Source organism: Pseudonaja textilis, chromosome 6 (genome assembly GCF_049901715.1).
Source record: "Pseudonaja textilis isolate UNSWEBS1 chromosome 6, rPseTex1.2, whole genome shotgun sequence".
Classification (NCBI taxonomy): domain Eukaryota; kingdom Metazoa; phylum Chordata; class Lepidosauria; order Squamata; family Elapidae; genus Pseudonaja; species Pseudonaja textilis.
Window position 1 is genome coordinate 10,906,992 of NC_141995.1, and position 27,797 is coordinate 10,934,788.

Below are 27,797 nucleotides of genomic sequence, written 5' to 3' on the forward strand. Positions count from 1 at the left end.
TTTTCTTGCAGACGTTTCGTTATCAAACTAGGTAACATCATCAGTGCTAGCACTGATAAGGTTACCTAGTTAGGTTTTTTTTTTCCAGAAGGCAACTGGAAAACAGAAACAAAGTCCAGCTAACTCCACCTTTGGGACAACCATGACCTGGAGGAATGAGAATCTCTAGTTAGGGTGACAAAATATCTGGGGGTGTGGGGGGGAGAACAAGGAAGCTCAGAGAGCACCAAGGACCCCTCATAACAAAATTTAGCTACAATCAGGATGGTCTTTGAATGTCGCCAAATTTTGTTGTACTTGTCTGCAAAATTAGGCACTTTTGACTGCCCTATCCACCACCAATTGTTAAGAATAGTTTATTTCATTTGAGTTTATTAATGACTCAAAGTTTTTATTTAGTTTTTTGAAAAAGCAGCAACTGATATTTTTGGAGGAAGAAGAAACAAAGAATGAGACATCTGGCTTCCCATCCAGTACTTCCAATCTCCCCAACTTTCCAGTACAACTGACTCAGAAAAATATGTCACTGCTTTTCAAAAAACAAAACACCTTTGAGACAACTATGACCTGGATGACAGAATCCTCAGACATTTGACTTTATTAATGCTTACTTATGCTGGTCTGTGATTGCAATAAAATTACTATTATGGTGGGCATCCAGCTTAGCCATCAGGTGCGAACGAATGCTTTTGTAATTAATCATGATTTCATGAAACCTGTTGGGTAGGTTCAAGCATCACGCTAAGCCACCTTGTACAAGGAGATAGCAGTCTAGGCAGTGCTAAGCTATAACTAAAATTGCTTGATGCTGGATCCCCACATGTTCAGACATGCTTCTTTCTGGCTTGAGGTTATAGACTAGATGACTAGCCCTGTTCTTGGCTTTTGCACAAATTGCTAAAAAAGTAAATGTTGGATATTCTGTCAGCCACAGTAAGTAAAATATTTTCACTTAATGTCAGCTATACCTTTACACCACAAAAATGAAATATTAGTGCCAAATATTGATACCTATCTGTACATAGCCATAAAGCATTGTATCTTAAAACAGCAAACCATTTACATGAGGTATTTTCCATTTACATGAGGTGAGGGAATCTGCCCTAAAATATTCATACAAATCCTGAAATATCTTTCAAGCAAAAGTTTAAAGCAATATTCTTTATTGGCTATCCTCTACATATGTGATTTGTAACTTTTATAATTCCCCGCTAAAACAGGGAAAAACTGGGAAATAGGGATGCTTTAGTGTAAAATTTTCTGGTGGATGCCAGTTCAGAAAAGGGTGCCTTGAATTCTGTAGCAACCTGGTAACAGCAATAGGAGATCAAGTCAGAAAATTTAAAGTTGTACTATTTATTACATGTCATCAAGTGGTTTTTGACTCATAGTGATCACATAGATAAGACAAAGCTCTGCAATACTTATTCTTTAAACAATGACCCACCACTTATTTCTGTAACTCCAAAGTTTGCTCAAGACTGATCATTTCATCATAAAGGATTCTTTTATTTAAAATGCCACACAGAAATTACACACTTATGTATCTTGAAATAAACATTTCAACTCCTCTGCACCAAGAGTATTGTACAAAGTATTGTAGGCACTATTACAATGCTTATGAATTCAGCACCCCCTCTAATAATACAGTATAGAAATCAAAACACGTAAGGCAACATTAAGGTATTTCTTTATTATAAATAAAATCAGTAAAATACAAGATGTTGACTTCTATACTTTTGACAAACCTTGAACTTCATCTCCCCATTTTCTCTTGGAAACCTGATCCATTAAAGGGAGTTAAGTTTTAAAAAACAGACGGAAAAATCAGTTGAAAGTTGAGTTTTCTGCAACATTGATGAAGAATCCACAACATGAAATGTTTGGCCTTTTAAAAACATACCTAAAGGAACAAAAAAAAAAAGATTTCACACGTAAAGTTTTTGAAAAGCATGAGACTTGATTGTACATTAATCTCTAAGTTGTATTTTTAATGTTGACACACTGGTGTTTTTTAAAATAAAGGTATAATTTAATATTTTGTGGTAAGGGACAATAAATTTAGAAAACGATCCCATTTTATGTAACATTTTAATCATTAAAGATCCCTATGTGAGACCTGTCAAAAGTTATATCGTAGATTGTCACAAAATACAGAATAGCAGTACATGCAAATACTACACAAAATTTTCTATGGGTGATACAACCATATACGACATCTTAATAATGGTTGATTTCCCATAAAATTTTTGCATGTGTGTGATCAATCTGATATGTATTCAGAAGGTTTATGAGTTCTTGCAGTACTGTTTTGTTTATTTAGTTGCTAAAACCAAAAAAATGCCAGCAATTCACTGGTTTAGTTGCAGCTAACAAACCAAAGCTTATTAAGCTTGAATTTAGTGAATAGTATATGAATCCCACCTTTACTGACCCCCATTAAAATATATGGTTTGCTCAACATAGTGACCTAGTTTAACATTACCCCCATTGGATCAATTGTTTTATTCTCTACTAATACGGTATTGCAAAATATTTTAATGGTTACCTGGTTATCCTCCAAGAAATTTGTTTCCTGAAACCATGAAAGAAAACACTGTGAATACACTGAATAGTACAAATTATATTTACATCTATAGGTTGAAATATACTTTACCCAAAACTGAAATGAAACAAAATATGGTGTCCTCATCTATGTGAATAATAATCACAGCAAATCATGATGTGAACAGCAAAAGTATTTTAATCATTGAACACCACAGAAAAACTGGCAAAAGAAAGGTAAGTCTGAACATCCATGTTGCAGATATGCAAACATATTAGCCTAGCATTTTAAAAGTAAATTATATTTTTTTATGCATAGTATAATCTGGCGATGTGCTCCAGATTCCTTCAGTTAAATACCACTTATCAGGACTCTGGGAGCACATCTTCTCTGTAATAGTGCCTCCCCTTTGGAACAAGATTCCTCCTGAGATTCAAACAGTCTGCTACTGCTGCTTTGAAGGCTCTCCAAAGGTGTCTCTCTTTGCCCAGCCCTTTGGCAAGAGATGATTTATACCATTTTGCATTTTCCATGATCCCCATCCAGGTTTGTTTTCTCTGCCACCTTTTTTTTGCTTTGTTTTGCATTTTTAAATGTTTTAAAGTTTGTAAACTGCCAGAATCACTGGGAAGGAGGCAGTACTGTATATAAACCTCATTGTTAATAATTTTGTGGCAGAATTCTGAATCTTTTATGAATAGTATCAATTCATAGAAATTATACATAACCATGACAAGTTGTATGCATTCTTAGTTATATTTAAGAACAGATTCACTGGAATCAAAATATTTTATCAATGTTTTAATTATCCTTTATTAATGTACTAAACAAATTTATATGGCTGTCCAACACAGTACCTCCAGGTGGCTTAGATTAAAATATTATAAACATAAGAATCCATAAAACCACCAACTCAATTGTGGAACCACCAACTTATGCAAATATGAAGAAATCTGATTCAATGTACAAACTAATACATGGAAAGGAATCTCCAGGGGAAAAACAAGTCTTACCTCAAATTTTGGGACTCCATGCTCCAAACATTGCATTCTTTTAAAAAAGCAAAACAGCGATTCCTTTTTATCATCCAAGAGTAAAACGGTCCGTATCTAAAGCACAAACTACAGCTAGAGGTTTGAGAGGCATCTCCTTAAGTCAGATGTAAATCACATTACCTATTGTATTTTTAGTTCCCACGTTTTACCATAAGGTAATGGGCCACTTTAGTAGCTATACCAAAAAAGCCACAAAAAACGTTGCTTCAGGAGAATTCTTCTATATAACCATCAGAAGCCAACTGAGGGCCAGGCTTTGCTCCGACCCCCAGGGATCCCTCTCAACCCAGAATTCCCAGAACTTCAGTGATTCGGGTTTGCCATGCAACACGTGGCTTCAGTTCAGTTTACTTTATTGGCCTTGCACCTGGTACAAGGAAATTATATGCCACCTTCAGTGCACATAATTATAACTATAAAAATAAAGCACAAACACACAACCTTCGCATTCTATACAACTGAACTGAAAACCCCTGATATTGGCATTATTATATTATATATAATAAGCCAGGAGGACGGCATCCGATTTAAAAGGCAAGTGGTATGGAAGCAAATCCCCACCCAAGTTTCCCTTCACCCGCGCAAACTACAACACACATTATCCCCTCCCACGAGCCCGATGCTCGCCCCTTTCAGCCAGAATTAAAGGCAAACGAGCGAGGCGGTTACCCTAAATCCTTCCCGACCCCGACACAACGGATCCCTCGCATGCAATTTCAAAGGAAAAAGAAAAAACAATCTCCTGTAATTATTTTTCCATTTCTATTTATCTAACTAAAGTCCCTCCGCGAGGAGAGCGAGGGCGCCTTCATAGGGTCCCTCCGACCCACTGCACCCAAATCCCGCCACAACCCAGCGCGCTCTGAAGCGCCGCGCGGAAAGAAAGCCCCGCTCCAGAACCTGCGAATAAACCTACACCCTCTTCCTGCAAGACGCGTTCCCATTGGTTTAGTGTCAAACGCTTGGCTTTGATTGGCGCAATGCTTTTTTTTCCCCTTCCGCTTCCGGTGTGCGAGCGTTCGGCGGTTAGTTCCATAGCCATAGAGTCATCAAGAAAGGAGTGTAGCAGTTGTCCTTTAGCGCTTCTAGCGCTACTTCCGCTTTTGTTTGCCAAGAAGGTGGCGGAGTTGTTTTTTTACGGGGTTTCGGCTACACAGGGAAGACAAAGAAGGCCAAAGGTGCCATTTTTCTGCGGGAAGGACATCGGTTTCGAATTTGGGATACCTAAACGGAAGGGAACCAAAGGATAGGCTGAGATGTTGGCTTCAATTTGACCCGTCAAGGCATAGCTGGCTGAGGAATTCTGGGAGTTGAAGTCCACAACTCTTAAAGTTGCCAAGTTTGAGGACCCCTGCGTCAAGGAATGGCCCCGTTAAAGGAGAAACTATAGTACTAGTATGGCTGGCTGGGGAATTCTGGAAGTTGCAGTCCAAACGTCTTAAAGCGCCGTTTGAAAATCAACGCTGTTCGACGTAGGGGAGAAATGCTAATTTGCGATGTGAAATGTGTGTGAAATGGCGCCCTTAGAAAGCATCGGGATTCTTATTTTTCTGTCTCTCTCGAAACGGATATAATTCTCGCAAGGAGAGAAAGAAAGGGAGAGACAAAGAAAGAGGGGGGGGAAGAGAGAAAAAGGGGGAGGAGGGAAAGAGAAAAGGAGGGAGAGAGACAGAAGAGAGGGGGGGAAAGAGGAAGACGGAGACCTCCCTCCCTACACTTCACCTTAAAGCACAGGTGAGCAATGTGCTTGGAGCTCTTGGGCTCGGAAAATGTCTATGAAAATTCTCAGTCATCCAGGTCATGGTTGTCCCAAAGTTGCATTTTTTCAAGAGGCAACTGGACTTTGTTTTTCTTTGAAGAAGCGAAATGTCTTCAAAGTGAAAAAAAAACCAGAAAGTCCAGTTGCCTCTTGAAAAAACGCATCTTTGGGGCTTTGGCTCAGAAGTTCAGCACCCAGGACAGCAGGATGAGAGAACAGAGCCTTTTGGCTATAGCTATAGTACTTAGACTTGTATACAGCTTCACAGTGCTTTAATTGCTCTAAGCAATTTACAGTGTCAGCCTCTTGCTCCCAACAATCGGGGTACTCGTTTTTTCCACCTTGAGTCAACCTTGAGTCGGTCAAGATCAAACTGCAATGATGCGAAAAAGGCTGGGTCCCACCACATTTTAAAGCAGATTTGGTGGAGAATGCAATAAAGAATAAACCCCACTTTACAGATCATGTTGGCTGGATTCACAAAGCACTGAACCAGGGGATGTCAAGCCGTATCATGGCTTAAGGCAAGGGTCTTCAAACTTGGCAAGTTTAAGACTTGTGGACTTCAACTCCCAGAATTCCTGAGCTAACATGACTGAAGGAGGAATTCTAGGAGTTGAAGTCCACAAATCTTAAAGCAGTCAAGTTTGAAGACCCCTGGCTTGAAGTCTCACATAACTCAGTTATATAGAGAGATGTGATGGCACAGTGGTTAGAATGCAATATTGCAAGCTGACTCTTCATTCTCAGTGCCAGGAGTTTGATCCTGACTGCCTCAAGGTTGACTCAGCCTTCCATCCTTCTGAGGTTGGTAAAATGAGGACCCAGATTGTTGGGAGGCAATATAATATGGTGGCTATTTTCAACAGTATATTGTAGGCAACTCCTATTTTTCTTCTTCTTGGGCTACAGGGTCCTTTAGCTTACTTAAAGTATTTTGGAGGGCTTTAATGTTTTGTTAGTACAATATGATTGTGTCATCGGTTCTTTAAACTACCCAATTTAAATGATCCAGAGTTAAGAGATCCCTAAAACCACTGGGCAGTTGAATTTTTGCATCTGTATAAAAGTTGGGGAGATGTTTTATTAACAAAAAATACCAAAGTAGAACAAACATGTCAACACTTCGATTTATTTTCTCTACAAAATAGAGAAAATTATTGTATTTTGCTCCTATTATTATTGGTAGTCAGAGCAATGTTTTTCTCTTACACTGATTTGTCTTTAATCTCTCTCACTGGGATTTTTTCTTCTTTACTAACAAGCAGTCCCAAAGATGCTTTTTTCAAGAGGCAACTGGACTTTCTGGTTTTTCTTTGAAGACGTTTCATTTCTCATCCAAGAAACTTCTTCGGCTCTGACTGGATGGTGAGGAGCTGAAGAAGCTTCTTGGATGAGAAGTGAAACGTCTGTTAGGTATAACATAGGTCACCTAACGTAGTTTGGGTAAAATAATATATATAAGCTATGATTGTTAGTTTAAGTGTGTGTCACTTTAAATGCAAAGCATGTAATTTTGGGTGTGGTGTGAAACCACCATAAGAGGGAGCAAGACAACCTGATTGATTGCTGACGATTCCCTGACGGTTTGCTGGCAATTACTGACAATTACTGGATTGGATTACGTTGATGGTTTGTTAGCTGCGTCCTTCCCCTACTGAAGAGTTGCTGAAGGAAGAGAGGAGTTTTTGAGTTCTTCATATCTCTCTACTGTGAGGAGATATATCATCGGACTGATATTTGTAAGTGTACTGACCTCTCTTTTTCGACACTGGAATTTGCAACTGAATAATCCCTGGACGGACTGAACTAAGTGAATGATATATGGACTGTTTTGACTATGCTTTTAACTCTTGCTGGAATAAAACTATTTAATAGGCACTGTGTATCTGGTTTACTGAGTGTAAGCTACTAAAAAACGATATCTCACATATTCTGCCTGCCTGCCTGACTGCCCTGCAGATCTTGCTAGGGTGTATCCCTAACAACGTCTTCAAAGAAAAACCAGAAAGTCCAGTTGCCTCTTGAAAAAAGCATCTTTGAGAGAACCATGACCTGGATGACTGAGAATCTCCATAGACATTTACTAACAAGCAGCATATAAACTTTCTTGCACTTTCTACATTATGCTTTCTTTGCTGCATTTCTTCTTTTTCTTCTGGACCAGTGAGTGTCTGTGAAATAATTTTTTAAAAAAGTCTTTTGCTCGGCTGATTTTTGTGTTACTGGCTGCCCAGCTTGTAAACTCCACACATCCTCCCCCTCACTTGTTTGAAAATTGCAGTTTTTATAGGCAATTCAGCCATGGGGAGAAGGCTCAAATAGGAGGGGAGGAAAGTAGCACAGGTGTCTGCAATTTTGTCAGCAGCCTGCTTTTCCACAGGTTAACAGTCTGTTGGTTGTTTCTGAAATGGAATGCTGAAAACTCTAATCCTCATATACTTTCTCTAATGATTACATTAGGGGGTATTCAAACTTGACAACTTTTGTGGACTTCAAATCCCAGAATTCCTTCTCCAGTCATGCTAAATTCTGGAAGTTGAAGTCCACAAGTCTTAAACTTGCCGAGTTTGAAGACCCCTGGTTTACATCCTTCGGTATAGTCACGTTACATCTCTTGCGTTATCGGCAAGTGTGCTTCCAGGGAAACGCAAGGAGATGATTGTCTGCTATAAAGCCCTGTAAAATTCAGCATGAAGCGGAATTATTTGCAGGACTGTTTGTATCACATTAAGTCTAGCAAGAGAGACATGCTATGGGGAATCCCATAAATTGAATAAACATTATCTTCAACAAATTCAGTAAGTTTTATTCCTTTATTCCAGATTTTTAAAAAGCACATTTAAGTTATAGAAGATTAATATACAAAATAGATGCAGAATCTGTAGAATTCTGTTTGCAAAAAAAAGTGGGGGAGGGGGAAGAGCATTAAATGGCATTCAGAAATCATTTCAAGACTGCAAGATTGTGACGCAGATTCAGAGAGCCGAATTGTTCGCACTGTACTTCAGTAGTTAAGCACCATGGATTATGTTTAGAAATAAGGTGCTGGAGTGACCCAAGATTCTGATGTTATGATAAGTGTGCAAATAAATGAGCCAGATTGTATAACGGAAGCTGTTTGCTTCTGGAGTTTTTGTGACACGAATGACATCATGATTCAATATAGTAATATTCAGCATGGCTGGCTAGGGGATTGAGGGCTACACATTTTCAACTGGCTAAGCCTAAAAAATACTGGCATAACTTCTCTATCTTCTTAGAGAAATCAGTGGCAAAAATTATTCGGGTCCCATCTATTGTGGGGACATAACAGTAGAGAGATCTCTTTCTGAAATACTATTCATTTGACAGACCACTTTGGAGATGTCATATTAACAAGCTACATGATTGTGGTTCTTTCAATGACTCTATTAAGAATTAATCTCAAGATAAAATTAGTCCTTCCTGAAGAGTTGTCAATTATAAGAACTTCGGGAGGGAAAAAATTTACTAGTCCTTCACTTACAACAGTTCTCTTAGTGACCGTTCAAAGTTACAATGGCACTGAAAAAAGTGACTTATGACCATTCTTCACACTTATGACCACTGCAGCATCTTCATGGTCATATGATTTACATTCGGATGCTTGACAACAGGTTCATATTTATGATGGTTGCAGTGTCTCAGAATCGTGATCACTTTTTGCAACCTTCTGACAAGCAAAGTCAATGGGGAAGCCAGATTCACTTAACAACAGTGTTATTAGCTTAACTACAGCAATTCATTTAAGAAATGTGGCAAGAAAAGTTGTAAAATGGGGCAAAATTCATTTCTCACTTAGCAACATACATTTTGGGCTCAATTGTATTAGAGCAGGGGTCCGCAAACTTGGCAACATTAAGACTTGTGGACTTCAACTTCCAGAATTCTCCAGCCAGAGGAGCTGACTAGAGAATTCTGGAGTTGAAGTCCATAAGTCTTAAAGTTGCCAAGTTTGGTGGCTTCTGTATTAGAGCTTTAAAGGTTGTGTCTTCTGAGTCTCTAGTGATGTGTGAATGTAATAATTTCCAGTGGCCCCAACGGGAGCATAATTCACCCAAATTATTGAATGGTCATTCAAGATACGATGAAAGAATCTTATGCAATGATCATTTTTTTAAAAAACACTGCTTTTTACGACTAGTCCAAACTCTTGTTGTGATAGATAGGTAGTCTGGTTAGTTAGGCTGTGCTGTTTCATGCCTTATAAGTAAGACTTGGGACTGAATATTTATAGACATGAACTACAGGTTTTTTAAATAACTTGTAATATAATGTAGGCTTTTTTAATTAAGCGTGCTTTTACTAACCAGCACTCACCTGATGAGGTTTTCCTTAGCTAATCAATTACAGAAAAGGACAGGCAGTAAATGCCTTGTTTTCACAAAATTTTAAAGGAGAAACAGTGTTTTAACAGAAGGAATTTAGAGGAACAAAATGGAGAAAGCAAAGGCTGCATGTCAACATCAGTATCAGTTAAGATGTAACAAATTATATAAGGAAAACATTAAAGCAAAAATGAGAAATTTAACTTTCAAAAAAGTTTCAGATGACACATTTTAAAAATGAGTGACAAGTGAACTATCAAGTTGCGGTGGTTATGCTAATGAAATCTAGTACAGTGGTACCTCAGTACTCAACTGCTTCAAAACTCCTCAAATTTGGCACTTGACACATTTTGTCGTATAAAAATGTTTGTCCTGGTTTGTTTGTCACTCGATGCACTCCAAAAGGAACTGGGGGAAAGCCTCAGAGGGTGGACAGGAAGTCGGCTATGCCGGGAAGGTCGCTGACACAGGAAATGGGAAAAGTGAGAAGTCCCTCCTGGTAATACAGCTTGTCTGCCTGGAACCCACACCGTATATCGGACATTAAGACAACTGAGTGGGTTCAGAGGTATTTCTCTCGAAGAGTACTCTGCTCCTCCGTTCACAATAGAATTCCTTGTGCCTCTAGGCTCGAAATTTTGGGCCTGGACAATCTGAAACTGCGCCGCCTGTGGTCCGATCTAAGCATAGTTCACAAAATTGTCTGCTACAACATCTTGCCCATCAACGACTTCTTCAGCCTCAATCGCAATAATACACGGGCAAACAACTGATACAAACTCAACGTAAACCGCTCCAAACTCGATTGCAGAAAACACGACTTGAGCCACAGAGTGGTCAACGCCTGGAACGCCCTACCTGACTCCCATTATTACAGCCTCAACCCCTCACAGCTTCAACCTCGAACTGTCTACCGTGGACCTCACCCCATTCCTAAGTGGTCCTTAAAGGGGGCGTGCATAAGCGCACCAGCGTGCCTACCGTCCCTGTCTTACTGTCCCCATTTATCTGTATTTACTTCCTTTGTTCGTGTTTAGGTTCCTACCTATACTTGTTATCTTGTACATGTTTGACAAATAAATAAATAAAATAAACAAATAGAACAAAGGGTCACGTGATAAATCACATGGCTTGTTTGCTGCTCATCATGTTTAGAACTCGGTGTGCCTCCCGTAACCAATGAAGCCTGAGTATCAAGGTACCACTGTAATTTTTTGACATTAGCAAAGAAAAACACATTTGTCAGTTTGTACATAATAGTATAAACATTTTATTTTTTTTCTTTATTTGACATTTGTTTTTACAATATAGAAAAGTGTATTCTTTTAATAGGTCTAGTAATATAAATTTTTATCTATTTTTGGATGAAAACCATAACTAGAAAATTTTCCCAAATACCCTCCCCCATCTCAAAATCTGCTAATAAGGGGATGCAATATAAAAGCATTCTGGCTAAGCAGCTCCTAATTATTGTTATAGAGGCTTTGAAAGAAACACTGCAGAATCTCAGCTGACAGAGGATCACAATGCAGGCATAATTTTGATAAGCTGCTATCAAGATCTTGATATATTTTACTAACCTGTGAGCACTTTCATGCAAACAATCAAGAAAAACTCAAAGGGGGAGAAAATCCAAGCTATGTGAAAGAGACAGCTTATTTTATGAGACAAAAAACTAGTTTTCTTTGATTGCACCTTCTTCAAATCTTTTACACACAATTCCATTATACATAATCTACAACCAGAATCCAAACTTCACAGAAGGTTTTCTGCACACTTATAAATACACATCACAAAAAAGGTGCAAGTTACAATAAGACACGGAATATGTACAACATAAAACAAATGTAATTCTAGACAAAGCAATACATGTTTGAAAAATAACTTGATCAAGCTTTACTTACCAACTTACACTAGTTTACATTTGTACAAATCTTGTTGTATGGACATTTATGAAATTAGTAAAAAGGCAAGTCTTCATCTAATCAGAAAATTAACAAACTCTTGCCCACCCAAAAATAATTCTATTTGTAAAAGAATTATATTGAAATAAACAGGTTCCCTTTCAGGGTTGTGTGTAATTTAAGCAAGTTTGCTATGTACATATATACTGTAATACAACAGAACGTGTGTTTGTGTGTGTATGTATATCTATACACATCCACAATTATATGGAGAAAACATCCATTTGGAGTAGAAAAAAATGCAGCACTATAATTACAGAGCAGGCTACATTATCTAGCAGGTGCTTGCTAATTCAAACATGAAACTTAGATATTCATAAACTCATTGAAACAATTTCTTCACTACAAAACCATGCAGTTGTCTTTCACATTTTAATAGTTTTTATCACAAAGGTTCTCTCTCCTAAGCAATTCCATCCAAATAATGTCATTCCACTCTTTCCTCTCTTTCCCAAGGAAATCTTTTAGGTTTTTGTCTTAAGATTATGCTTCTAATATATACTTTTAAAATATAAACTAAGCCAATTCAGTAACAAAAAGAATGAACATAGCTTGAAACTGGTTTGAACACTGCTAAAAAAACATCTCGGCTGAATACTTACTGGGACTAATGCTTGCTCTTGGCTGAAGAAAAAGATTCCCCACCTCAATACCTTTCCCTCCCTCTCCAGTTGAAATATGCATTTTTATACGATGGATCTAACTTGCTACACAAGCAGATGTGGCTCTACAGACTTCCACTGTCTTATCCACTTCAATCATAACCCAACAGACTGAAGTCGATGCATGAAAGCTCACGGACATCAGTGAGCACAAAGCCTATCATTATCGCAAAGTAGCCACTTGTTCATCCTACTGAACTCTTAAAAAAAGGCACCTCAGCCTTCAAAAGTTGCACCCTCCATGTTGCGCCATGCACAATTAAAAAAAAACTTGTGCAGTTTTTATAAGAGCAATAAATGAGCTACGTCCAAGAAATTCACTGACAATGGATGAGGACCATAGTAGGAAGCGTACTGACTTCTTCCCTTTCCATTTAAAAATATTTTTTCAAAAGCAATTTCACCATGCATAATCTGGAATTGAGGCAAAAAGATTTGAGAAACGTCAGAGACCCAAAAGAATGGCTTCTTCTGGAAACTTAGACAGTATAGTAAGAACATTGGGTCATTTTACACAACTAAAGGTAGCCTCTAATTTTAGCACTTCCAGACATAATGGGTTTCTGGAATCCTCAGGGATGGGGAATTTTGTGAATTGAAATCCAGACTTTGGGAAGTAACCCAGATTTGGGGAAGTCTAAGTATTATCTTGGTCACCCCTTTATAATTAAAGGAGAAATATTGCCAAGTGTTCCTTAGTTTAGAAACATCCCCAGTATTGCTTCCACTAACAAATATAGGCATGATCGTCAATTTATTTCCACCTATTCCAGCCGTTGAGTATGAATAAAATGTGGACAATACAAATATAAATTAAGATTAAATTAATTAAGTTTTTTTTATTAGTCTACTGGAGTATTTGAAGGAGCAACTGAGAAACTCAATAATTGACCGATAGTTAGATTCTAAAGGAACAAGAACCGGGTTTGTCCTCATTTTGTTGTAGGGCATATAGCAGAAATGTTAAAAATCTAATTACACTGACGTTTGTCACATAAAATGTCAATCCCCTTGAAAGCCAGACATGAAAATGTCTTATTAAAATTTGGAATATATATTGTGCAGTGATGTATTTTTAAAAATGTACCAAAATGATTTAAGATATCAATTATCACCTTGATTTTCTTTCTATCAATGTTATATATCTGCAGCTACCACTGCTATGGTGTTAATACTTTAAGATCAACAGACAAGGCACTGTCACTGAAATTAGATTGTGGCCAACAAGATAACTTTTAAATGTGCATTTTTAAAGCTGTTTTTCAGCAAATATTTTTTAATAATTTCCCGTCAGCATTAACTCACCCACAGATGTACCACTGCCTATATTTTTGCAAATATAATCTCTGCTGTGATGCTGATTGAATGAGCTGGAAAAAATCTATCCAGTATACGGATATTGTTCTTGTAAGAATATCCAGGCATTTCAATTAGTTTTGCACAAAAACTAATTTGCTCCTGATAGACTGACTAGTTTCTTTCTTTCTTCTTCTAAATACAAAAGTCAAGCATAACAATTGCAAATAATAATTTAAAGAATTGCTTCTAGACTACCCCTTTAAAGAGAACGAAGGGAAGGAAACCCTCTAAACTTTGCACTTGCTGTCCCATGTTGTTTAAAGGTTGAGAAGAAAACGCGTCTTGTATCTGTGAAGCAAAAGAAAGTTAAGTTAAAAGCCTCATGGCAAAGTTCCTATATTAACAATACACCTGTGGAAACCTCACAGCACCAGAGAACCAACGAAGAATGCTGCTGTGAACCAGGAAAGTGTCCGTGTGCCTTTTAGTGTCCCAGTCTGAGCAAAAGCCCATTTTTTAAAGAATCAGCAGTTCATGGCACAAGGATCACTCTTGGACTTTCCTGCCGAGTTAATGATTCTCATTAGACAACGTCCAAACTCCTCTAGAATCATCCGTTCCGCTACTGCTTTTGATTTTCCTGCTTTCTCGGCCTGTTCAGCCTGTGCAAGTAAACAGTCACATGTCGCATCAGCAACCTCTTTTGTTACAAACGTGAAGGGTAACCTGGAAAGTGGGGGGGAAAAAGCATGAGTTGTTTCCATGCAAGGCAGCTGTAACAACCACACTTTCGGTTAGCCGAGCTACTCACAAACAGCAGGAGGAAGGTTCTTAACAGTGCTAATATATTCGAATTATATTTCACTTCCTTTTCTCTGTCCTCTCTTTCCTCTTATATTTTGCTTCCTTTTCTCTTTCCTCTTCTCCTTTTCTCTTGTTCTGACACAGCCTTCTCGGAGGCAAGAAACAGATTCTCCACAAAGGAAAACCCCTCTTTATTTACACATTGGGAATTAACTGCCTTCACCAACAGAAATCGCAGGAGGAGTTAACTGAAACAATAGTCCTTATCAGCTCGTTATGATAAATGCAAGGTTGTGAGCTCCCAGCCGGGAGGCTGCAAATTAAGTCAGTTCAAACAGAGAAACAGACAAACCTCAGTTCTGGCAAGGCAGTCTTTGTCACAGGAAACACACAAGGAGCAAACTTTCCAGAAATGCAGTTGTCTGCGAAAAACCAAACCACTCCCCTTTCCTCCTATTTATTCCCCAGCCAGGGAGGGGCCATTCAGCGTCCAACTTTGTTTTGCTTCCCATTGTTTGTTCAACTCTCCTATCCGCTTTGCACATATGCGCATCTGGAACAAGACCCAGCTGTTCCTTCTCCTCACTCATCTCTGATTCCAAAGGCAGCTGCCTCTCTGGCTGGGAAATGCCCTTGGCCCTGGCTCTATCTTGGTGTCCGATGCGGAACATCTATCAGAGCCTTCCTCAAGGCTCCAGAACGGACCCAAGTTCTTCCTCAGCTTCTTCATCATCTGAATCTGCCACCAGCTCTGCTGGGGGCTGGCTGGCCAATGCATTCGGCCTGCTACAGATTTTAATTAATCAACCCCACAGCTCGCTCTTCGGGTTTAAAGGTACTGAACCGTTAAATCTACAATAGGGCAAATTATAAACCAGCACCCTTTCAACTGTGCACCGTATTTCACTCTCGTGATCACTAACAGTGGAGGCCATGAGGGAAAAAAATAAAAAGAGTTTAGCAGCTAGCAAGGGGAAGAGAGGAAGAAAACACTTAGAAATGGCACAAAGCTAGCAAACCAGAAGTGGACACACACCTTCCCCCTCCGCTTGTCAGCACTGGGGCTGGCCTGGTTAAAAGATCTGAAATCTGCGAAGACAATTTTGTCTTGGCGGCTGTCTGCTGCTGGACTCGCACTTCAGCAGCATCAGCCAAGTGCATCAACGTTTTCCGTTCTGGACTTTCTTCAAAATTCTTGCAGCCAATACATTTGCAAATTGAAGAGCACATGATCTTTGCCTACAACGGAGAGAAATCCAAAGTCAACCAAATGCACTTTCACTGGGTTTTTACAGAGCTGCATGGAACATACAGAATAAAAGGACAAATGTATTACATTTGGCGCTTCCCCTTTCAGTGTAACCTCAGTGAGAAAATTGCTGGCAAATCCATGATAATGCAAGTATGATTAAGGATGAGCCGGGTTTTTTTTTCCAATCCAACTCTGTATGTGAAAATATTCTTGTGTTGGGGATGGTTTATGCAAGTATGAAGTAGATTTTTTGACCTAAAGAAGGTCAGTGAGTCTTCTCATCTGCACAACTCTATCTGGCACCTACACTGCAATCTCCTTAACCGGAGACAAATTCTCTATTGAGATATTATTTTAGTCTGCTATTGCTCTCATTTAGTTTTGCTGATTATTTTATTACAAAACGTTCTTTAAGTTGTGCATTCTTCTGAAGCCCAAATTAAGGTGAATGGTGCTATAAATATGCTTGAAAATAATATCAGATTGCCACCTCAAAAATAATACAGATTTTCAATTTCTGTCTCATTTCTGGCAGGGAAACACGTTTACCTTTAACGAACTTCTGAAACTGTATGATTGTGACATAGCTTTCCTGATTGTTTTTGAACCTTTTTTATAGTTAAAGGTGTGGCTAGCATTTTTTTAATTTATAGTAAAAGCATTTTGACAAATAGTATAGAAAGTTAAGACTAATAAAATTTGGTATGGACAGGAGGAAGTAAAATTGAATCAAATCAGTTTTACTGATCCTAAAAAGTTTATTACTGTGAAATATTAACCCAGTAATAAGCTTTTCACAGTAATAAGCTTTTCAGGATCAATAAAATTGATTCTATTGATTTGATAAAAGAATTTTCCATCTATTGCTTGATTAGAATATAAGAAAAGGGGAGTAGAGATTTTACTTTTCTCAAGAGACCTACAATTATGAACTTTTTGTACAAATGATATTCATTAAAGTAATTTCACAAAAAGTTATCAAAATAGAAGCTGGAAAATCCTCAAAAACAGTCACTGTCAAATACACAGAAAGATTACTAAACAGGGAGAGAATGGTAGAGGACCTTTATAGAAGTGAATTCCCTCTATTAAGATCTATCAACATTCAGAATTTTTTTAGAAGTGAAAGCATTTTTGTTAATTAAGTTTTGGGTGACTGAACTTAATTCTTAATATCCCACATAAATTTTAAAACTAAGTGATTATATTTTTGAAATAATAAATTTCACAAGACTAAACCAAGAAAGCATCGTCACAAAGCTCCTCTTTACCTCATAGCACTCGCAATAATTTTTGAGGCATCCAGACCTTTTGCAGTTACAACCTTTGCTGTGTCGCCTGTCCGACTCGCCTTCCTTTCCCTTCCCTATTTTAGGTTTAAAGGCTTCAGGATTTCTGTCCAGGCAAGCCTAACAAGGTAAATGTAAAAAGAAAAGAGAGGAGAGAGGATAAAAAAGAGAGAGAAAGAGAGAGAGAAATCAATTACAGAAAAACCCAAAATGTTAAGATATTCAACTTCTGTCCTGTGCAGGAAAAACTGACAAAAACATCCATCTAATGTAGTAAAGGCAACAGCTGTGGTTTTTACCTACTGTTCAGGAAGAAACTCATGGCTACTGTGAACTTGGGAAATGTATTTCCCTAAGGTGACACAGGATTATTTTTTAAAAAATATATATCTTACCTTGATTGCTTTTTGCCTATCGTTTTCATGGTCCAGGTTGTTATAGCAATTTGTACAGTTGCAATTGTTACAGAACTCCCCATTTGCAAAGCAATCACAGTATCTGTAAAAGAAAACAAACAAACATCTCTAATGATGCTTGACCAATTCAGCGCAGAATTTCTGACTGCTTCCTTCTTTCTCTTCCACATCCAACCACATAGAATCTCTTAAGTGCTGGGAGAAACTTCTGGACATGGAGGGTGGCAACCTGCTGGACTTTTATCTGAAAACATCTATCCAAACCTATGCAAAGACACGTACACGTGTGTGTGTGTGTGTGTGTGTGTGTGTGTGTGTGTGTGTACATACACTGGTTCCTTTATTTGTGAGTATGAGCATGTTAACCTTGGACTTATCAGGAATTCTCCACATGACATGAGCCATAAAAAATGTCCAGGCCCTTTGAAGGGAACAAAATTAAAAACCAGAAACCGGGGCTGCCTCTAAAGAAAACACTTCTGACATTCATCTCACATGGAGCTCAAATGGTCTCCTCCTGTCCCCCATCATCCTCCTGATTCAATTGACTCCAACCTTGCTACACTTTTGTAAGGCATTAAAAACCTGAGTCTTCCCAGGCATGCAGACTGGAATGTTAGATGTGTCCATTTTGAGATATGATACAGCATTATCTATCTTACTGTTTATAACATTTTGATAGCTACCCAGAATCACTTAGGTGAGTGATCAGATTTGGAAAATTGATTAAATCGGTACAAAAATAAGGAAATAAACTACCATGGACTGCTCCTAAAGGAAAAAGTGAATTTCTTTCAGTTCAGCAGCCATGAATTCATCCTGAGAATAACCTGTGGATATCAGAAAAAGTAATGTTGCTTGTACTCCTTTTTCTGCAAGCCCAAGTTTACTGTTGGTCTTCTCCCAAGTCCGAATCATTGAGCTACAGATCACTGCCCAGAGACCTGTTCTAATCATGCAAATGGACAGTATTATTTCAGTAGATTTGTACAGAATAATTTTTAAAGTGGAATCCCTGGGGAAAATGTGGCTTTCCTTCTTCCAGGTTTTCTTCTAATATACAGCAAAGCATTGGACACAAAGACAGAGCCAGGCCGTCCAGCATTTCCCAGCCTGAGAGGCAGCTGCCTTTGGAGTCAGAGATGAGTGAGGAGGAGGAAGAGCTGGGGCCTGTTCCAGATGCGTGTATGCACAGAGCAGATAGGAGAGGTGAACAATGTAGGACGCTAAACCAGCTCAGGAAGCAAAACAAATGTGGATGCTGAATGGCCCCTCCCTGGAGGCCATGTGTATAATACTCACAGCTTAAGACAGAGTGACTTTGTACAATTGCAGGGCTTTCTTGGACGGTTTGCAGATTCAGACGAGATTATTCTAGAAGACAAAAGACATTTCTGAATTGTCTTATGATTCTTGACAAATGTATCTTTTCTTTTTTATGTACACTGAGAGCATTTGCACCAAGACAAATTCCTTATGTGTCCAATCACACTTGCCCAATAAAGAATTCTATTTATTCTATTCTATTCTTTTCATCTGAACAACATAACATCCCTTCACAACTTAGCCTGCTCAAGTCAACTCAACAGGTTCCACAATCAGAGGACAGAAGTGTGACTCACAGATAAGCATTTCAAGAGTACAACGTTGATATATTATAAGAAAGAAATTGTCTAAGACACCGAAAGAAGCAGATCCTGTCTGCTGTGGCTTTTCTCTTGGGTTCCTTCCAGGAGGACCCATCTTTAGATGAGAATCATGTGCAGCTGGCCATCCATCCATTCCAATCAGTAACAAGCTGTCACCTGGCAACAGGGCCTAAATTTCCACACGAATCATTGGTGTCCACTTAAGCAAGTATGCCCACATTAGCAACAATCCAAAATTCACAGGTGAGCTCTTTTGGAAGTCATATGCATACACATACTCTAAAAACAAACTTATCCAGGTGGCAATTATAAAATTGCCCCTTTTTCTAAGAAACAGGGGAAGACAATTCCAGATAGGCCATCTTCCTGGACTGGCTTTTCTTTTATTGAATTCTTTTGTACAAAGGCCAAGCCTAACAGATGGCTTCAAAGTTACATTCTAATATTTGTAAGATCCTATCTGTATGTTTATCTATTTTTAACAGTCTGTTTTCATTTTTTTTTTCTGTCTTGTGACTCTGGGATGAAATAACCAAATCAATAACACACAATCAGTAGCCAAGCTGTATGCAAAGCAAAGAAGGACAATCTTCAATATCTAGTGTATGTAGACAAGGCACTATGACTGTAGCAGCTGTTTTTTATTGGCTGAACATTAAATACTTTTCCCAATCTCATCTCCTTCCATGTAGCATGCATGTTGCATAATTTATGTAGACAATACCCACCCATTGAATGGAAGCCGGGCTTGGGTCTGGATACTTGATGTCCCACTAAGACTAGTATTGCTCGCTATGGAGACACAAGATGGCTGCTGCAGCTTAAAAAACACATACACACAGTTAATGCATGACATGCTGCTTGTAGGTGAGGATTTTTCATAAATAGCTGCATTAATCCCACACCTTTCTTTTCCCGTATTTAGAACATTGGTATTTTTAAAACAATAGAAACTTTGTCCTGAAGAGTATCTTCAAACTTAGTATACGTACAAGGATAGCTTAATCTCTTGTTATTTTAGTTGCAATTTTGATTATGAATAAAAGCTTAAAGTGAAAAAAGATATAGGCTAATTTACGAGGGGTCACTTAAAAATAACAGCCTGCTCAACTACACGTACATAAAAAAATGTTATGTTGATTTGCAATTTGTGCTGTCTGAAGTTTAGCCGGCTGAGGAATTCTGGGAGTTGAAGTCCACAAGTCTTAAAGTTGCCAAGGTTGGTGACCCCTGTTCTAAAGCATTCTTAGCTTATAATTCTCTGCGGCTTCAAAATTTGCTTTGGGCCCCTTATTGCCCTTGGTGGACTTCAATAAAACATTTCTTTTCAGATCTTTTGAAACTCATTTTACAATACTGCCATTCCCCCCTCAATACATTTAAGGCTAGGTAACATCAGAATGAATAAGCATCTTAAGAACAAAATAAAGCTGACCTGAGTATTCATTCAGAATGTGTAATAAATACTGGACAACATTAGAGTTGAAGGGAAAAGTGTAATCCAAATCGAGCTTGAGAACCCAATTTTCCCTATTCGTACCTTATGCTTTCCATAAAAGTATTCTGCTATCGTAACTTTTTTTTCCCCTGCACCTTTTACACCAGCTGGCTGTTCTCCAAATTATGGATTTCAACACTCAAAACCCTTAGAAGGTTGGTTGGGGAATTCTGGGAGGTGAGGCCCACACATCTGAAGAATGCACGGGCTACGGAAGACAATGTGGAAGAAGAGCTGCCCGCACTTGGCTTTAAATATTGCCAAGCTGAGTAGCTCTAAATGCGATACTGCAAACATACATTCTGCTTAGCCATCTAAATTACATTACATCACACTTCATTTCTTACAGCTTTGTTCAGAATTCTCCCCCCCCTGGATTTTAGGGAATAAAGGACATTCCCTCTTCTCAGGAGAGCAAGAGGGACAAATTCTAGGCTCCGTTAAGCAGATAACTGCTTCATATATTCTACGATGTTTAATCTCAACTTTTAAAATGGAGAAAACAACTCAAGATTTTTTTTCCTAAGATTTAACCTTAACTGATGAACCGTTTCTCGCAGCAATCACATCCTTAGAAATCACATCCTTTAAACTGACGTTTCTCATTGCAGTCCCTTTAAGATGCGTAGACTTCAATTCCCAGAATTCCCTAGCCAGCATGCTGAAAAGGTTCAGAAGGCTGAGCAACTGCCTCCAACTACCAAATATACAAACTCTCTAGCTCAGGGCTGTCAAATTCTTGGCCTGTGGCCCAGTTGAATCATGCACTGGCCACGCCCATGCCCAGTTTAGCGAAGGGGAAAAAAAGTCCCGATATGTCACATGATGCCACCGTGACGACATGAGTTTGACACCCCTGCTCTAGCTTCTCCTCCAAGAGTACTAGTTACAAACACTATATATTATATTTGTAAATTCCTTCTCATAATCTCATACCTGTGTAACATACTGAGCTGGGAGAAATGCATATCCCACGTTTCCTGTGCCATGGGCAGGGGCCAGGACAGTGCCAGGGGGAAGGTTGGTGAGGTTGGGTTGGATTTGTGGCAGTGGTGTGGCAGGCATAATGAGTCTCTGTTGTGGCTGGCTTGTGGTAACTATCTGCGAAGTTGTGTTCATTGGTTTGGGAGCCACCTGCAAGGAAGGAAATATTCAACATATCTTTTTTGTGCACCGAAGTGTAATCTTTTTGCAACAAATAACTTTGTAAGGATAGTCAGAGTTGAATTAACTGAAAGTTTCTGGGAAAAAACTAGGAATTCATATGAAGCCGGTGTATGTGGAACTCACTTGTTTGACCGTCTGCGTTGCTGGGATAATTGGAACAGACATCCGTACGGGGGTTGCATTCACCACCACTGGTTTGGCTGTTGAAAAGAAATTGCATCAGATACAACAGGCAACTTGCTAGACGAAGATGTTAAGAAAAGGATCAGACGCTTCCTTAATTAGCCAGTCATCCCTCATTCTCCTCTATTAGAACGGAAGCTGGCAGTTCTATCTTGAGCTATGTCATATTCAGCAAGATATGCTACCCAGCATGTCATATCCTCCTGTCCATATATAAATAGCTGCAGAAAAATGTCATGAATTGCAAAAATGCTTGTTATAAAAGCCAGATAGAATTTCGTTTAGAAATCTAATGTCGGGGAAACAAAATAAGAACATGGCACACGTAAGCATTTTGAAGGTAGCAATATGATTTCCACAATAGCATATATATGCATTCTATTTATTTGGGTAACTTTAATGTCAAAAATAGGTCAAAGCAGCTCTGAGCTGTTTTCAGGGTTATATATTTTAATTTCGATTTTCCTTCCCAAGGAGTATTGCTTATGTTGCTACCATTATACAGATAGTCCTTGACTTACAACCACACTTGAACTCAACATGAGAAATTTGTCAAGTGAGTTTTGGCCCATTTTACGACTTTTCTTGCCACATTTGTTAAACGAACCCATGCAGTTGTTCAATTACTAACACGGTTGTTAAGTGAATCTGGTTTCCACGTTGACTTACTTGTCAGAAGGTCGTCAAAGGGGATCACGTGACCCCAGGACACTGCAAAAGTGGTCAGAAGTCCCCTTTTTTCAGGGCCGTTGTAACTTCAAATGGTCACTAAGCAAAACGTTGTAAGTCGAGGACTACCTTTACTAGCAGGCTTAGTGGTATAAAGGCGGCGTGAGACTTTTAAAAAATGATAAGAGAACATCCTAGAGCAGGGGTGTGCTTAGATCTGGCCCGTGGGGCCGCCCTGGAAACAGCGAAGGACCGGCCTGCGATGCCTCTGCCAATGAAAATGGAGCTCAGGAGGACTGCGCACGGACCTCCCGAGCTCCATTTTCGCTGGCATTGGGTTATAGGAGTCCGTCACAACTGAAAACTGAGCTCCGGATCCCGTTTTCACGTGGCAGAGTGCTCGGGCTGCCAAAGGCGCCCCCGACACGAGTGAGGTCGAGCTGCTCACACCCACCCCGGCCCCCCAAGGTCAAACACAACCCTGATCCGGCCCTCAATGAAATCGTCTTTGACACCCCTGTCCAAGAGAGAGATCTTCAACACAACTAAATAACAAAGGTGCCCTAGAGGGAAAAGTTCAGCAAGAGATGGGGTGGGGAGAGACTGTTGCAGTGGTGCATAACGGGAGTCTCCAAACTTGGCAACTTTTAAAGATTTCTGGACTTCAACTCCCATAATTCCCCCACCCAGCATGGCTAGGTGAGGAATTCAGCCTGTTCGAGTCCACAAGTATTAACGTTGCCAAGGTTGGAGACCCCTGGCACATAGGAATGCTTGGAAGCACTCCACACTGCAAGGTTTTTTTTTCTACGGAGCCCGCCAACAATTCACAAGCAGGCTTAAGAGAGTTCCAAGACACACAAAAACATGGAGATTTCAGACACAACTTGAGTAGGGAACCTCCTCCCTCAAATCCCTCCCCCTCCCCCCAATTCCAATGAAGGCAAAAATGTGTCCAGGAGCCACGAAACGATCAGTGATGGGGAGAATGGGAAAGTGGAAGTGGAAGCAAAATGAAGCAAGCAGGCGGGGAGATCACTGGGCCCTGCAGTGTTCTGATGAAAACCCCACTTGCAAACCTATTAACTGAAAGTGAGGTAATGGCGTGAAGTAGAATTGTGTAATTAATCAGTAAAGCTTTATACCCATTTTTAAAAGAAAATATTTCAGAACTTGAAATAAAAGTGAACATAAATATCAGATCTTTATTACCTGGTTGGCTATTTAACACAAGCCATGAAAAATAATGCAACAAACATTACTGTAATTCTAAAGCACCTCCAAGAATTCTGAAGCAAAGCTGATCTTGTGAGTAAGAGGAACAAGCCGTGGTCATAATTAAGTGGCATTCTCCAACTAAGCAAGGATCAATATCAAATAATCATACTTCAACCATAAATCAATCTTAAAATTATTTTAAAAATACACAACCATTTCCGGCTAAGCAGTAGGATTTCAACTTGCATAACGCATCTGCTCCAATTGGCCAATCTCATCAAACTTCCTTTGCAGCTTCCTACTTGCGTTTTTCTTAAGCACCTTAACAATTATCACAAAATGTATTCAAATAAAGGCTTTGCTAACCTTGCTGCAGGGTTGCAGTGCTGGTGCTGGGATTCTGATTAGCTGGTTGTGCTGTACTACTGGCAGTTGTGGCAGTTACAAGCCGGACATAATGGAATTTGCTTCCAGGTACCTGAATCTGTTGAACATTGGGTGCCGTTGTCAAGGGAATGATCGTCTTAAATTGAGAAGTACCCACTCCCCCAACAGTGAGGGTCTGTACTGCAGATTTCACAGCCTGTTGAAATGATATAAAATTATCTTTGAGATTGCTGGCAAGCCAATTCTTCATTTCTAATGAGAATCAGCACAATTCTCCTCAGGTCAGAGACTAACATCACACCGTTCATGATTAGGCCAGAGGCTAATTGCTGGGTATAGTAGAGTTACTTTATTCTGCATTGGCTTTAAGCTATTTCCTTTCAGCAGTGCTTTAATTTTAACTGGAAAGGAAGGAAGGAAAGGAAAGGAAAGGAGGAAAGGAAAAGGAAAGGAAAGGAAAGGAAAGGAAAGGAAAGGAAAGGAAAGGAAAGGAAAGGAAAGGAAAGGAAAGGAAAGGAAAAAGAAAAGGAAGAAGAGAAGAGAAAAAAGAGAAGAGAAGAGAGAGAAGAGAAGAAAGAGAAGAGAGAAGAGCTGAGTTGGAAGGGACCTTGGAGCTCTTTTAGTCCAACCCCCTGCTTAGGCAGGAAACCAGACAAATGGTTTTCCAATCTTTTCTTTAAAATTTCCAGTATTGGAGCATTTATAGCAGGGGTGTCCAACGTTGGCAACTTTAAGATTTGTGGACTTCAGCTCCCAGAATTCCTCAGCCAGCTTCTGGGAGTTGAAGTCCACAAGTCTTACAGTTGCCAAGGTTGGACACCCCTGATTTACAGCTTCTGGAGGCAAGTTGTTCCACTGATTGATTGTTCTCACTGTCAGGAAATTCCTCCTTAGTTCTAGGTTTCTCTCCTTGAATAATTTCCATCCATTGCTTCTTGTCCTATGTTCAGGTGCTTTGGAGAATAGCTTGACCCCCCTCTTTTTTGTGGCAGCCCCTGAGATATTGGAACACTGCTATCATGTCACCCCTAGTCCTTCTTTTCAAGGAAGGGAGGGAGGGAGGGAGGGAGGGAAGGAGGAAGGAAGATCAATTGTGTCTGAAGCTATGCAATTCTGCAAATCACAATCTGAAGAACAGGCTTTCAGAACAGGACTCAGATTAGTGTGTACCTGAGCAGTTGTATTGTTAGCTACAGCTTTTCCCGGGGAAGAGGGCGTTGAATGCTGCACTGCGAGAATCTGCTGTCCCAGGGCTACGTTTAGAGGAACACTGACTGTTTTCTGTGGGGAGCTTGGAGGCTGCGAGGCGACCGACACCATCGTTAGCTGCTTAACAGGATCACACAAGTACAGAATCCCAACTTCAAAATATGTAACATTGCAAATGCGCAAGAGGTCAAGGCTTTCCACAACATGGGTAGGCATAATGAGCAAGGGGGACCCAAAGGGCATTGGGGCTGTTTTACTCCCTTTTGGAAAAAAGTAAACCTATTATCAACTAGGGAGAGAAAAAAGAAAGGAGGTAGTGGGAAGGGTGGGGGCAGTGGCAGCTACAAGTCTGTCAAATCCAGAGTTTGCACAGCTGTATCAATGTACAAGTAGTCCTCGACTTACAGCGCACAATTGAGTCCAAAAGTTCTGATGTTAAGCAAGACAGTTGTTAAGTGAATCGCTACGGTTGTTAGGTTAGTAACACGGTTGTTAAGTGAATCCGGCTTCCCTGCTGACTTTGTCAGAAGGTTGCAAAAAGTGATCACATGACTTTGGGACACGGCAACCGTCATAAATATGAATCAGGTGCAAAGCATCTGGATTTTGATCATGTGACCCTGGGGCTGCTGCAACAATCGTAAATGTGAAAAGTGGTCATGAGTCACTTTTTTTCAGTGCCCTTGTAACTTCGAATGGTCACTAAACGAATTATTTTAAGTCAAGGACTACCTGTACCTACATTCCTTCACTGATTCAAATAATATTTTCTCTCATACTCATTTTTATTTGGAGGATTTGTGAGTTTCCCTTTAGCACAAATTCCCATGGCAGAAGGATACTAAGAGAGCAGATGATTCTAAAATAGCTGAAAACCGCTGGGACCCTTTAGGAAGTCCCCTTCAAAATCAGACTAACTTCGTTTAAGTGGAACGTACCAATCCATTCCAATCATTTTCATACCAATCCATTTGTGCAAACAGGAGAATGGACTGTGGAATTTTTTAGCAATATGTCTCAAATGTGAAAACTGGAGACTGACATTCAATATATACATAAGCAATTGAAATGTTAAGTTTACCTTATTTGGGGATTTCAAAGGGGAGATTGCTATCTTATTTGGTGCCTCCTGTATTGTAGAACTTAAAGTTGTCCCAATAACTCCACTTTCAGATATCGTTACAGTTTTGGGGGGTGTCCCCGGAGCAGTCTGTGTAAGAACTCTACCTGTAAAAAACAAAAACAAAATTGAGATATAATCTTACCCATCTTCTCAGCTGATAAAGTGCATGATTTTCTGGTAAAGGCATTATAAGCACTTTCTATGAGCTAGAGAATTGGTTTTTAAAAGCAGACCACTTAACTTTAAAAATAAACATACAATTTAAATTTAACCTGCTGCAATTTTCACATTTTGTGGCACTATAAAATATATTACATACTTCGCTGAATTATTTCTCTCTTGAATAGCTTACCTACTACTTTATTTTTTTTTAAAACAGTACTTTGGCAATAAAAAAAAATGGTCTTCACTTAAAAATCTTAGTATAATCCCAAAATGCTGATACAATTTTGATTCTGGTTTTAAGTATTTGTTAAACACCATAAAAGGGTTGAAACTAAACCCTTGCAAGACCAAGCGGCTCCGGGTTTGGGGTTCGTTGGCTCAGGAGAATCACCACCTTTAGTCTTGGATGGGGTGGCACTACCCCAAACAGACTCTGTGCATAATCTAGGGGTTTTCCTGGACTCACAACTCCTGTTCAAAGTGCAGGTGGTGATTGTGGCCAGGAGGGCCTTTGCGCAACTCCAGGTCGTGCATCAGTTATGCCCTTTCCTGGACCAATGGTCCCTACTCACAGTCACTCATGCCCTGGTCACTTCCCGTCTTGATTATTGCAACACGCTCTACATGGGGCTGCCCTTGAAGAGCATCTGGAAGCTCCAGTTGGTGCAGAATGCAGCAGCCCACATGGTTTTGTTCAGACCCCGGTGTGCACATGTGTCACCTCTCCTGCAGGAGCTGCATTGGTTGTCAATTTGCTTCCAGGTGCAACTCAAGGTGCTGGTTGTTACCTTTAAAGCCCTTCATGGCTTGGGTCCAGGTTATTTGAGGGAATGTCTCTTGCCAGTCATGTCTACCCAAACCATTAGAAGTAAGGAGGCAGGGAATGTTGTGGATCCCACCCCTGAGCAAGATACACCTGGTGGGACCCAGAAGAAGGCCCTTCTCCGTGGTGGCTCCGTCTCTCTCTGGAACATCACTCCCCCAGAGATTAGAATGGCCCCCACTCTAGCTCTCTCCTGGAAGGCACTGAAGACCTGGTTTTGCCAGAGGGCCTGGGGAACCCAGAGAGGGACGGAGCCCATCAAATGCCTAGTGTGATCTACTGTTGTAGGGGTGGGGGGTGGGAGTTGATTTT

General features: G+C 39.7%; 1 protein-coding gene and 1 long non-coding RNA gene across 17 annotated transcripts in view; both read right to left on the reverse strand.

Annotated features, from left to right (window-relative positions):
* Positions 1-1,674: 1,674 nt before the first annotated feature.
* Positions 1,675-4,522, reverse strand: LOC113448278 (uncharacterized). Its single transcript, XR_003375735.2, has 3 exons — positions 3,559-4,522; positions 2,549-2,575; positions 1,675-1,903 (listed from the first exon to the last, which is right to left on the reverse strand). It is a non-coding gene; the product is annotated as an uncharacterized LOC113448278 (long non-coding RNA).
* Positions 4,523-10,954: 6,432 nt separating this feature from the next.
* LIN54 (lin-54 DREAM MuvB core complex component) overlaps positions 10,955-27,797 on the reverse strand; it is a 32,067-nt gene continuing 15,224 nt past the window's right edge. For 7 of the 16 annotated variants that reach the window (XM_087935833.1, XM_026718899.2, XM_026718903.2 and 4 more), the window contains exons 5-15: positions 26,456-26,601; positions 25,336-25,494; positions 24,145-24,361; positions 21,832-21,908; positions 21,478-21,675; positions 19,772-19,863; positions 18,697-18,768; positions 17,374-17,476; positions 16,961-17,098; positions 15,474-15,676; positions 10,955-14,359 (exon numbers count right to left, since the gene is read on the reverse strand). In XM_087935833.1, coding sequence (XP_087791959.1) covers positions 14,158-14,359; positions 15,474-15,676; positions 16,961-17,098; positions 17,374-17,476; positions 18,697-18,768; positions 19,772-19,863; positions 21,478-21,675; positions 21,832-21,908; positions 24,145-24,361; positions 25,336-25,494; positions 26,456-26,601 — 1,607 coding nt within the window. In that variant the 3' untranslated portion in view covers positions 10,955-14,157. The remainder of the gene's footprint in view (positions 14,360-15,473; positions 15,677-16,960; positions 17,099-17,373; positions 17,477-18,696; positions 18,769-19,771; positions 19,864-21,477; positions 21,676-21,831; positions 21,909-24,144; positions 24,362-25,335; positions 25,495-26,455; positions 26,602-27,797) is intronic. The other 9 variants (XM_087935842.1, XM_087935841.1, XM_087935843.1 and 6 more) reach the window with 3 other exon arrangements.